This window comes from Motacilla alba, chromosome 5 (assembly GCF_015832195.1).
Source record: "Motacilla alba alba isolate MOTALB_02 chromosome 5, Motacilla_alba_V1.0_pri, whole genome shotgun sequence".
Taxonomy (NCBI): Eukaryota; Metazoa; Chordata; class Aves; order Passeriformes; family Motacillidae; genus Motacilla; species Motacilla alba.
In genome coordinates, this window is record NC_052020.1 from 29816096 (window position 1) to 29829917 (window position 13822).

At 35.8% G+C, this 13822-nt stretch overlaps 1 protein-coding gene across 20 annotated transcripts in view; it reads right to left on the reverse strand.

Moving 5' to 3' along the window:
• The window catches only part of GPHN (gephyrin), a 271041-nt gene that overhangs the window by 92175 nt on the left and 165044 nt on the right, over positions 1 to 13822 (reverse strand). For 10 of the 20 annotated variants that reach the window (XM_038137426.1, XM_038137424.1, XM_038137423.1 and 7 more), the window contains 4 exons: positions 10854 to 10948; positions 8675 to 8741; positions 4285 to 4557; positions 2909 to 3016 (listed from right to left, as the gene is read on the reverse strand). In XM_038137426.1, coding sequence (XP_037993354.1) covers positions 2909 to 3016; positions 4285 to 4557; positions 8675 to 8741; positions 10854 to 10948 — 543 coding nt within the window. The remainder of the gene's footprint in view (positions 1 to 2908; positions 3017 to 4284; positions 4558 to 8674; positions 8742 to 10853; positions 10949 to 13822) is intronic. The other 10 variants (XM_038137440.1, XM_038137441.1, XM_038137442.1 and 7 more) reach the window with 1 other exon arrangement.

Below are 13822 nucleotides of genomic sequence, written 5' to 3' on the forward strand. Positions count from 1 at the left end.
CTTTTCACTGTGGACAACTACACTGGGGATATCTTCCTCTTCTGAAACAGTGCCTAACTGGCCTCTACATGGGAGTATTCTGATTTGCAAATCACATCTCAGAGATGTATCTTAGAGGTAAACTGAATCAATGATATTCCAAATGCTCAAATGGTTTGTAATCAGAAGCATGATTTCCCTTCTGTTCACTTTTTCTCCTGAAATCCCATCTTAAATTCATTAAAGCCCAAAACCGGCTGACAATCCCCAAGTCTTATATCGGCATAGATACTCCCTACAACTTTCAATGCTTCTTTTTAATGTCCATGGCTAAGGAAAATACAGCAAAAAATACACTTTCAAAAGGGCATAAAATAAAAAAATGACAAAATAAAAAAAAATAGCTTTAAGTCTTCAAATAAGATACCTTTTAATTACTCTCCTCTGATAAAAAGCTGCATGCAATCTTGATATGTGTATGGGTCCATTACCCCTTTTATGTACTCCTAGAACCCACGGGTCCATTACCCCTTTTATGTACTCCTAGACCCCACAATATGAATAACAATGTTGCTTTTGGAAATGATATCATGATTCAGTTCTCCCTAGGTTTACTCTGGGTACTCTTGAGTACCAGATACTCCATACTGTCTCATACCCTTCTGGCAAGAAACATTTTTATTTCCCACCATACTGATCAATCATTGGTTCTACAATTTTATCTGATATCACCTTTTTATAATAAAAGCCTCTCTCTACAATAAAGTGACTGATACCATGCCAGTTTCCCCTGAACTGCATGTGTAGTACTAATTTTTGCCTGTGAGAAAAATGAAAATTTAAGTAAAATTTCAGCCATGATAATAATCAGAAAAGGAAGCTGAAGATAAAGGGAAAAGATTATCACAGACAATTTCAATAAAAATTAATTCCAAATCACTACCTTTACATAAAATGCCATTACCAGAAAATAATTAATATATAAACCTATCTAGATCATAGAGAAAAATTTCTTACTGAGAGCATAAAGTTAGGTCACAGTTACAATTTTTGCTCTTCTTCTAATATGAAAGTGGAATGTGATGTATTGCTAAATAAATAAGCACTAATGTTCTCTTTGAACCACTACAACCTGCTGAATTTTGTGAATCTAGTAGTAGTCTATTCCATTAACAGAAACACATAAAAAGTATAACTGACATGGGGAATGTCTGATTTTTCTCACATACATTTAGAGAGTTTTTGAATTTTAATATCAAAAAATTAAATTTAGGCAATATAATCCTCTAATAAAGTCAGCTTCTTGTTAACTCTGTTAAAGAGGTTAATAAACCCATGAGAAATTTCTGTGTGTCCTGGTGCACAGAAACCTGGAATAAAGAAGGGCAGGAATGTTACTGCATTTTGGACAGATTGCTCTTTTAACTTTCACTGTCACACTGAGCATTTATGATTTGTCCCCCAAATATTTTTATTCATTTTTCAGTTTCAAATAAATTGAATACAGAGATCTCGAAACTTTAAATGGGATACATTGAAATTCTTAGTTCTTAGTGAAAATAGTTTCTGTTTGCACCAGCTGGAGTGGAAATCCTGTTGTAATGTACTGACAAAGACAGAAAATAAAGGGAAATGGATGAAAGTGATAGAGAAAGATATTCACCATACCCATCAGTCGTGGCTTCTACAATTTTTATCTGACCTGGCCTTTCTCTAGTGTACTTTTGTTTTGGTTTAAATATTTGTGTTTTCATATTAGAGAACTTTGACAAGATCATTGATAAGAAAAAGGAAAAAATATGAGTTCTTTATTCTCTTTTGCTCAGAACTGAAACAAAGATTGACAATGACGGTGAGGTAAGAAAACTCTCTGCAAAAGAAAAATGTGTCTTAAAAACATACAGAAAGGACAGCTTAAAAAACCCAATAACTTGCCAAAAAACTAACCACTTTCTCCTCTGAGTTTGAAGATCTGATTTGGATTATACAATGCATAAAACAATAGCTCAAGAATAATCTGCAAAAGAACACAGAAACATGTATGACAGTTTAACAGTGTTCTTCATAGAGGCTAAATTAACTGTTCTACTGATACTGAAGAATATGGTGCAAATTCTAGCTTAGTGACCTCAACTCAAAAAAAGAAAAAAAAGAACCAGTGCACTAAATGGGTGTATGTATGTATGTATATATATAGCTTTATAATCAGGTGTGTGAACTTTAAAGTCTTCACCTTTCCTAAGTGACTTTTCAAGAGACACAGAATCATGTTTTAAATACAGAGGTGTTAGGCTATTTGACTGATAGTTCAAATTACTATTTGCCTAAGGGAACAGGTCCTTTTTCACCATTCATCGAAACAGTTTTCTACTATTCACCAAAACCCAGTAATTCTAATAAGTCCATTGCTTCCTGACTCCTGGAGTCTTCTGTTTTTGAGAAAGTCTACTTCTACACAGGAAACAAAAATGAGGCAGAAATTGCAAGTGATGAGAGCAAACTATGAACACCCAGGGCAAATGCTGTATTATGTTGACAAAAAAACTGAGATAAAAGCAGCAAAAAAGACAAAGAGGAAAAAGTTACCATTTCATAGCTCTAAAGCAGTAATTTTAGGAGATTATTTTAATTATACTCAATTATCGTGTATATTAGATGATAAAACCAGTGACTAATGAGAAACATAGGCTTCACAGCAATTATTATATCTCAGCAGATAAATGATTTGAAGTGGCAACACACATGACCTTTACCTTGTTTAGCCCTTTATCTTAAACAGATATTTTCTGTAACATGGGCTCTCAAAGACAGCACTGATGCGTCTTTGTTAGAAGAAATAAATAACACTGTCTGTGCATACATAGACTAGGAGGCAGGCAGAGCATTTTTAGTTAGTGTTAGTGCAAAAGCCTCTTGAAGTGTCTCTTACCAGTTCTCCTGCACTGCCTGCTGTGTGATGGCAATAACTGATGAGACCAGGGATGGGCTGTTGACCTTTAGCCATGATAACAGCTGGACTGGTAGAGGATGGATGCTTCTAATGCACAACACATAACAGCCATGAATACAGTGACAGGAAAACATGAAACTGTACAAGCAAATGACCAAAAATGAACGAGGTGAAAACAACTGTGACACTGAAATGCCAAGCTTGTATGAACACAGCCAGTTGAGATATCAGGTTATTTCCTGCCTTTAAAAATGGCACATATTATTTATCTTTGCCTGCACCAAAGGAAATTAAACAATTTAAAATTTGCATTAATAAAAACTGATACTTGCAAATGATAATTACCTTAATTCATCCCTGCAAAGACATATGTAATCAGGATTTTCTGTATATTGGGAGATGATCTCCAGCTGCAGCTGTCTTAGAAATGTCAAGATGTCTCAGACCTGAATTCATATTTCTGGAGTTAGAATGTTGCTGCTTTGGTTTAGAAATTGTTTATTATAATTTTGAGTTCCTTAGACTTTCAATTGTCATAATAGGAATAAAAAGCACAACTTGTGGAGTAGGTATAGAATAAAGTGGTTTGGAAAAAACTGTTTCCAAATGCACAGGGTTACATTATCTTTCCATTCAAAAACTGAACCCATAAAAATGAGGTAAATATTTATATATTGTTTCAAATAGTACATAAATTCTTGGGAAGATATTTAAAATTCGAATTCAAATTATTTACAGGTGTTACCTCTTTTTCTTCTTTTGCAGTCTCCAATTCATTATTTTAATTTGAGTAATGCTCATCTATGATTACTGGTTAAAGCAAGGCTATAAAGACTTTATGATTTTTAGTTTGTTGGCAGAATTTCACATCTTTTATGCAGACATGCACATTGGAATACAGTAACCAGGATAGTTTACTACTTAAATTGTTACCTGTCTGTCATACTTTTACCACTTTTCAGAAACAAAAATTTTAATTTCAAATTAGATATTACAGCTTGCAAAGTTTTGTTGTGATTCCTTAACATGCCGCCTACTGGACTTTGCATGTTCAGGCGTGTGAATACTTTGAATTATAAAACGCCACTAAAACCAGTCTGTCACATCAGGATGGTATCATAAAACACATGTTAACACCAAGATAATAAATTATATTTCTCCCACTGGAATTTGTAATGACCTACAAAAACAGAATTCATCTATTTTTATGAAGCTCTACTTCTACAAAATGTACCTGAAATAAATCTGTTTTACACGGAGATGTCAATGTAGAGTCACAACATGCAAATGAGCATTGGTGGAAAGTGCCTGAGTCAGAAACTGAAGGGTCTCTTAAGGAAAGAAGCCAGACTCACCTTAGCTGCAATGGCTGCTGCTGTTATATGTGAAGAAGAACTGTCCTCTGTTGAGGCAACTCCACTATCCTTCTTCTCTTCCTCCTCTTCCTCACACTGCACTCCTTTGTCTTCTGTCTGTTTGTGAGGGCTGGTGGTTGGAGGAGGAGAAAGAGGAGGTGGTGGTGAAGGTAGATCTTCAAGCTCATCGTGTACCTCCTTTACTTTTACAATGGCATCCCGCAAAAGATCAATGGCGTGAGGTAGGGCTGGCAGTATGAACTGAAAGCATTCCTATGCAGAACGAGAAGAGGAATCACTATGAAAATTTACCTGCACTTGCAAATAGGAGTTTACTCTTTCCATATATTTGGGATTTAAATGCATCTTTTCACCTGATCATAAATAAAACCTACCACGTCCTATGCAACTGCTCTTAAAAGATAAATGAACTCAGAAACAGATCTGATGACTATTCTATAAATTTTTGCCTTTTTTCACACAAATACGGTAAATTGCACAACAGGGCTATTGCAGGGAGCTAATACTGAAAACAAGAGTTACATTTCCGTGAATATGTAATACAGAAAACAGTTCACAGCAACTGGCAGAATCCTACAAAAATGCAGAAGAAAAACATTAACTATATCCCTGCAGGGATATTAACTTCAAATCCTTCCTATTATGCTCCCTCACAATCAGAGAACAATTCATAAGGGTTTTCAAAATTACACTTTTATATAATTATATCCTTTTTAATTCATGAACTTATTTTACATACTGGAAGAATGACAAACTACACTGATGTCATTGTAATGCCATGTAACTAAAAAAAAATTCATAAACAAGCTATTTTTGAAACCTCTGCTTGTTCTATGATCTTAGAAACAATTAGAAAGTTTATTTTATATGGAGAAAGCAAAACTGCAGATGCTGTGCAATTGCTCTTGCTCATAATAGGCATACATGTAACTACCATGCACAGCTACCTGTGCTGCTAAAATACGCTGGTGCTTCATCAGATCAAAGCAAAACTTCGGGATGTAATGTGCTGCAGCTGCCTGCTCTGATCAGGGTCAGTATGAAACTCAGGCTTCTTAAGGTTATTCAGTAAAGTCTTGAAAACCAATCCAACAACAGAGACTCCACAACCTTGGTTGACAACATGCTTTAATGCTTAATTACCCTCAAAGCACTTGCAGGTTTTTTCAGTTTTGTTTTGGCTTTCCATATCTTTTCTTTTTCATCTGGAAGCTACCTCGTTCAATTTGTGACTATTGTCTCTCATTCTTCTGCCAGGCATCGTAAGAAAGTTTTCTTATGTCATTTGAGGAGACTGCATGTAAACATTTAAATATTGGAAAATGATGGCAGGGTCGCAAGAAATAATTGCCATGGCAATGCAGTCAGGAACACACAGGTTGACAAAGAAAGCTGGCAGTACTCCTTTTTTTGCCCTTCAGTTTTGTTGCAAGCATAGGAGGATTTTTAAAAAATGTATTCTGATATTTTAGATTATCCGGAAAATAAATAATAATAATAATAATTAGTTCATAAAGAGAAAATGAAATAAATATTTTCAATAAATAAACATAACTACATAAACAAAACAATAAACAAAGAATCCATCAGAAATCACTGGAGTTGATATATCCCACTTTGTCAGTAAAACATTACTCGCAAGCAATGTATTTCTTCAAAGCTTCTAAATAAGAGCACATCTTTCAGTTGTTCTTTAAAAGTAATGAATGATAAGTCAGACTACCTCATAGATTTATAAGTTCTTTGAACATTCAAATTGGTAGTGCAAACAGCTGGAGTAAACCAGATGAGTGCAAATGCTTTATATAATGAATTTATATTAAAACATATTTGCAAAGACAATAAAGATTATGACTTATAATGTAACTGCAAACTGCAGAGTTATTATGCCTTCACATTATTACTTTTGAAATGGTTTAAAATAATGAAGCATACAACCATCATTACTTTAGCAAAGAAGCAGATCTCAAGTAAGTGAGAAAAAAGAACAACCATCTCTGAACTGACCAATAAATGTAATAATTGACTTATCAGAGAAGCACAATCCCCCTCCAGCACTGAAATAAAGCCTTGCTGGCTTGAGTGTTAATGCACAGATTCCCAATAAGTCTTCCAAAAGCTCATGTTACATATGAAACTCATTGTTTTAGGCAATTGTTACTACAATTATAAAATGTCAAAGACTTGATAACCATCTGGTCATTTCACACTTTGCCCTCTTCCATAACATTAACTATCTTTTGCAAGACTAAAAAAAAAAAAAAAAAAAAAAAAAAAAAAAAAAATTCCCACAAAAATGGAAGATTTCTGCAGATGTGGATTCAATGGTACATGCCACACAAATGTGCTCTGGTTTGGCATGTTTGGCATGCAGTTCATTTTTGAGGTGAAGCATTTACACTGCTGTCATTTTCCATTAATATTTTATTACAGAAATATGCATACTGCTGCCATTTCATATCTTTATATAAGCTTCTCATATGGATCATATTTATACAATGGAAAGGAAATTAGCAAGTAGTAAAAGAGAAAAATGAGGGAAATTCCTGGTGACAATCTGTCCTTTTTGGTTCTTGAGATTCAGCCTTTTATGGGCCAATTTTCTCCACTCTTCATCTTAAAAGTCTTTGCTAAAATCTGAGACTTTACAGATGTCTCATACTAAAAGCAATCTCATACTAAAATGACAGGACAGATTATCATCATGACGGAACAAAAAAATCAGTTTATTAGAAGCTTGCTTGTATGATGCAATCATATGGACTTTTTTCTTTTCCAGCAGAATTACCTTTTTTATGACTTATCCTATATCAAACTACTGTTAAAATACTTATTAATGCTTTTTCATTTCTTTTCTTCATTCACTTTCTGCAATTTACCTATCTTTAAAGTCTGACTGCCTCAGGACAGAAAATGGCAATTGCTTCTGTGGGTTAGGAGTGCTCCTGAACACAATAAAAACTATTAGAGATTGTAGGCTATTCCATCTCGCTCCTAGTTTAGCAAAAGACGTATTTACTTGTGAAATAACCTTCTTACTGGTACACCACTTCTTTAAAATGGGGGGCCATTGCTATGTTAAATACATGTACATAGGTCTGATTTCCCATGTATAACTGGAAGAATTTCAGGAAGGTATACTCCCACCTCACCATCCTCCAATGCCTCTTGTGTGTTTTGAAGGCTTTTAAATTTCCCTTCAATTACAGTCTCACTAGATTTCCAGAAATGCTGTAAGGGATCGTAGAATCATAGGAGGGCTCACATTGAGTCCTTGAACTGAAACACATCGACAGTGCATCTGAAAACCTATGGTGGCTGCTTAAGACCACAGTATTCACAACATCTCCTCTTCAATTTCCAGGTGACAGCCCATATAAATGTTGGTTTTGTACCTCCACACAGAAGTCTAAGAAAAAGAGACTTCAGGCTGTGTTGCTAAACACATCAGTTCTGTCTGCTCCATGCCTGGGTACTACAGGTTCATCAGATGTGTACCAGGAACACATTTCTTAGAGGCCAGAGGTGAAGACATTTATTAACAAAGCCAGATGTAGTCTGAGACTGGAAGAAATAGATTGCTGTGACTGATGGGGGACCTTCCTCAGCAGTCTTGCATCAGGTTGTGTAGATCACTATTCAGCTTAGCAGTACTTCTGTGGAGAAGATTGTTTTTCTAGCAGCCAACTACGAAGAAATTAGTGAAAGATCTAGTCTTACTAACACACACACAGACACACACACACACAAATCCCTGCTGGAGTTGTTTAATTCTCTTCCTCAGCTATAGAGTCAGACAGAAAGCATGAATAAAGACAAAAATTATAACTTCTCCATCCAAATAGAGCAAAACGCAGGAAGAAAACAAACTTTATAAAGGGTAAAAATCTGATATACCCAGATAGAGAAGATTCAAAAACATTCTCAAACTCTTAGAAATTATTTCCCTTTCTCTTGCTGATCAAACCTGTAAATGCTCCAGCAAGTTCTTTTATATACTATGCACTCCTCTTCTGTATAAAAGAGAATGATTTCTTGGAAGCTGGAGACAACCCAGAGATAAGGTACAGCTAATTAAGGAAGAAAGGGAAAGTGTAAGAGATCATTAGACTCTTCACTGCCTGCTCAAGTGAGTGCTCTCCTCCACTACACGTAATGTTGTCCTGGTTACACAGCACCTTCAATCAGACTGGAGTTGTATGGTCCTTGGCTAAGAGTGATGGTTAAAGATGGTGGGGTAACTTCACATGAACATGCATTTCAATTCACTTTTGTAAAATTTGTTATAATGGGCACTTTCTACCATTTGAAACAAGAAGAAGTGCTCATCATAGTTCCTTCCTAGCAGATCAGTAAATACATTTCTTACCTGTGACCCTTTCTTGCTACCTGGAAGATTAATTATGAGAGTTTTCCCTCTGATTCCACACACAGGCCTGAAATGAAAGAAACACAGACTGAAATTCTTGCATGCAACTATCTCCACTATCAAAACAAAAGGAAAGCATCTAAGATAAATGCTATGATTTATCAGATTTTGTAAACTTAATTTCCAATATATTTGCTGATTACATGCTCAAAAAAGAACTTGGGAGAAGCTGAGCTGAAAAAGCATAAAACGAGATTGACAGGGTCTAATCTTAATTTGACAGTATAAACACTGGCTGGATTTCCATCTTTATTGACATCTGTGTAGCTCCCTTAATTCTTCTGTTCACTTGTGCCAATACATTATTTGATATAGGCCCTATTTGGTCATACACATGGTTCCTTTGCAGTGTAATTGACTGTGTCAAACACTATGTCTCTGGCCAGGTAAAAATACTAAGTTGTGCCTGTTGCATTAATTAAAATAGGTCCTTTCTATTTTAAGATTAAATATAAGAAAAGCAGAGAAAGAAGTTACTCTCAGGTGAAAACTGTATTTATGCAATTAATATATAATTCTTCCTAATGTAAGGCTGAACACTCAAGTTCTGAATGTTTGCTGGAGTTAGACTATTCCCCATTTTAGCTAAATATTAAAAAAAAAAAAAAAGAAAGAAACGAAACTACAGAATTTTGTCTTGAGGTTGTAAAGAGTGTCTTACAAAAGCAAAGGTGAAAAACCCAAGGCTGGGATATAAGGACAAGAAAAATGCAAAAGGACAAAACTAAACCATGAAGATATGGAAGTTACGGTTTAAAGAAACTGTATGACATTCTCTATTGAATTAAAACCTGAGCTATAAGTGAAGACAGAACAGAAAATAAAATAATTCCCAGCTATGGCATTAGCAAAAATTTGGAGACAAAGGACATGGCTTGTTGGGTAGCCAAGTTCCCTGGATTTCTTCTTATACAAATAATTCTCAGTGATTAATGTCATTTATTGGTCACATGGCATTTTTTCAGCAGGCTAACAAGTATTTCCATGACAGCTGGCACAATGCTCACAAGCAAATAGCACAGAGATTGTCTTTGTGCCACTAAATGAACTTTTGATATCACACTCAATCCAGCCTGAAGTGTTGTTTTCAAATGGCAGTTTGAGTATTGCCTGACTCCTACCCTCTCTTTTCTCATATTGCTTTCTTTCACACTCTGGACCCCCAGTTTAGAAAGAATTCCAGCTGAGGAATCTCTACTGCAGCAGAGATGAGCCCGAATTAAAGAAACGTGCTCATTTACTCCTGTTCCAGTAGTCAAGCTTACGGAGTACAAAATCAGTCCAGCAAATCCCATACGTGGGTTACAGTTTATGGCAGACTTAAAACAAAGGAATTAAGAACTGTCCACAGAGGGATAAAAATGGAATAGTGGAATTGTGTTTGGCAGACAGCTCCTTTAGTAGACATCTTCTTGGCTCTTCTACTCTGCTTTAAATATTTTTTGAGCATTATAAGCTAAATGTCCAGTGCAACCAACCAATAATCCAAAAAGGACTAAACCAGCAGCCCGAAACTCAAATTTCAGCAGCCAATAATCAGACCTAGTGGCTCAAGAGAGAAATGGAGCTGTCAAAAATTCTCAAGAGAGCATGCGAAAGTAAGTAAAAGTGCTTAATAACTGCGTGGCTGGCAAAAGTATTGTGTGTGCTTTCAAGAAAACCACACAGATTGTGCATGCATTCCAGGGACTTTGAGAGATAAATTAATGGTATTCCTCCAGATCTAGGGTAGCACAAAACATTTGTCTTTAACAAAGGGATTTTTTTGCAAAAAAAAAAGCATTTTAATACTTGATGAACAAGATACAGAAAAATCCTTCATTCACCACCAAAACACCCCAGTTCTAGAATGAAAAGGCAGCTATTTAAGAGTGTGCATCAATATTACAAATAACCTGGCACAGAAAATATGGGAGGATACAGTCTCTAATACAAACAATAAAGGGAATTTAATGAGACAATGCAATTACCATTATTTGAACTTGGCCCCTTCTCTGAAGTTAAGACTTCTGGTCTTGATAACAATGGCAGTCTTCAATGATTTGTGCGCAGCCATTGGATAACAATAAGTAGTTCTATGGAAAGAGTTCACCTCATATTTTGAAGGAAGTAGTCTTACCTGGAGAGCATGCCCAGAGGTGTAACATTAAGTGATCCCATCAGCATTGCCAAGGCCATCCCCGGGGCTTCTCGCTCTATTACTTCTTTAGTGGCCTGCAATGAAAGATTAAATAGCAAACTGAGTGAACAAGTGGAAGGATAAGACAAAAAAGAAACCAGCTAAAATTAAGTAGGAATATCTCCTCATTTTTTTTCTGCCAAGAAATGTTGTTGCCAAATTCTCAACTGAAACATGCTACAGAATTTTCTTTTGGTTGTGTAAAATAGGGAAAGACAAGGAGTTGGGATGAAGGACTGTTAGCAGCATTATGAAGATTCCTACAGAAAGTTATGAAAAGTCAGGACCCTAAAAATATAAAAAGTGTTAACCAACACCATAGAAATAACAACTGCCTCCAACAGAAAGGAAACTTGTTTGAGAATAAGCAAAGAATGTAACTGCCTTCTCTTCCTCATCAATCTTGTGCATTTTCCTGTTGAGATTTTCCCAGGCATGAGAAGGATGAATCAGTCTGTGCAGAAGATAGAAAAAAAAATTTGCAAAGGGAAGCCCATGTAGCAGGCAGGCAGGAAAATAGTAAAATGGTAATGATAATGGCCAGAGGCTGAGGCCTTCCCTTTTGATCATATCAGCAAAACAGCAGTTCCAAACAGGCTGGTGGCTTTTATTCATAAGCAGTCCATACACAGTGAGCATTGAGAAGTCTGGAAGCAGAGTCTGAAAATTCTTGTCTTTTTATCCTTTTACCAAACCGGGAATCAGATGGAAAATCATGCGCAACCTCCTGTCCTTACTTCCTAACACAAATTTTGTCAAATACACAATCTGCCCAGTCTCCCAACATCTAACTTAATCTTCAAGACAGGTTACAGCCCTATCCTCTCTTCCCCCATAGTAGCTGCTGTTCAGTGGATCACATTGCTTCATGCTCTGAAACAAGATTCTAACTTATTCAGCACAACTAAATTGGTATCAATGGTCATAAAACTGTGAAATCCATGGTAAAACATACAGCCAAACTACAATGCTTTGATGGTACAACTATCAAAAGAGAAATAGAAAAGAACATCTTAAGTATAAGGACACCCTGAATAAGCTGAATTTTCTTCACATTTTGATAGAGGAAAAAACAAGGCAAATTATTTTGTGGGAAAGATTAAATTATAAATCACATACTTGTACTTTTGTAAGCTCTTAGTTTACAAATAGAAAACTAAAGTACTAGAGAAGGAAAATGACAGCATTAACCCAACAGCGTCCCTTAAAGAAGGATGCTTACATGTAAGGGTAATGAAGCAATAAATAAAACAGAAAAAAAATCCATCAAGAGTATAAATATTCAAATAGCCATATTCTCAGACACAATCACTAGCCTTTGACATTTTTAAAGGACTATCTAAATATTAATTAATTAGAAATTAATATCAGCATTAGAAGACATCAGACACTGCCACCATGTAAACCTTTGAATACTTTATTAATAAGCAAACTTGTAATGTGCTCAGTTATGGGAAGCTGGAACATTGGTTTATTAAAAAACCAAGCAATTTTAATTTAGTAGCTGATACCACAGTCTCTTGTATTTCAAGCACAGCATGTTGGTTTTTGGATCTGCCATCCTCTATGCAGAAACAGAAAAGTCATAAATACAACCCAGTGACTCTGTTTTTCACAGGGAAAATAAGAATGATGTAGATAAAAATAAAACTCCTCCATGGAGAGAGATTACCTTAAGATACCTGCTGAGGTATGAAATCATCAATCACATTAAAAATTCTTAAGACATCCATAGACCTGATGATTTTTATAATATAGAAGATAAAGGCATTGCAATGGTGAAGAGACACTTTGCTGACAATGAAAAAGTTAGTGAAACATGGAATTCTCTGTGTGTGCATATATAGCAAGTCTGTATCTATGCCTTTTCATTTCAGCTAATACCATGCTTCAAAGCTATTCAAAACTGTTTTTAAATATAAAGTGCATTTTGAGATTTATTTTTTGCCCTTGAGCACAGTGACACTTGGAAGATATCATTAATTAAAATTCTAAGCAGGCTTCAAAGGTACTACAAGATGCAAGACAGTCCATGAACAACGATCCTGCAGCTCAGGGAGTCCTTCAATGAAATTCAAGTCCATCCTCCAACTTCACAAGAAAAATGACCTTCACAAAATGTCACTGCTAGCAGGCAATGTGATTATTAAAAATGTATAGACTAAGCAACAAAATCTGAAAGGGCACGAAGTCCAAGCAGCAGTACAATCCTCAACACAAGTTTCTAAAAATAGTTGTTTCAAAATATATATATGCTTGTGTTTATTACTGCAGATGGACCTCTACAAAAAAGGAAATGTTTCCTGTTTTCATGTTTGCAGGCTGACTGGAGTGGATGGATGAAACCAAAAAAAGCTGCTGCTAAGTAAACCCACCGTTACAGTGACATCTGCTCTTGAAATTAGCCACTGTATAGTCCACTTCTGGGATGTCCTTAAATAACATGACTTAACATGTGCCCTGAACAGGAACTAAAATCACCATCACACTGGGAAGCACACTCTAAATTTGCTATACGTATATGAATGAAATCAGCAATGCTGAAATCTATAACAACTCTTTGTTTCGTCTAACAAGGTACCAAAGCGCTGGTGGCCAAGTTTTCTCACACTTCTTTCAGTATTTTTTGTTTGAAGGAAGGGTGGAAGAGAGATGTCAAATCTAGATTTTCATCTATGTCCAGTTCAGGAGTTAACTGCTGGGTACCAACACCTGCCTCCATGGAAACTATTAAGGACTTAGTATCTCAGCACCATCACATTTTACCAGTACTCTAGCAAGGCTGAATTAAGACTGTTCAACCTTGTTTCATGGGCAGTTTTTTTGTTGGTAGTCTCACCATCAGCCAGCTGTTGCCTGCTGCAGGGGGCCATAGTGTTGGCACAGGATGAATCACAAATCAAGGCTGT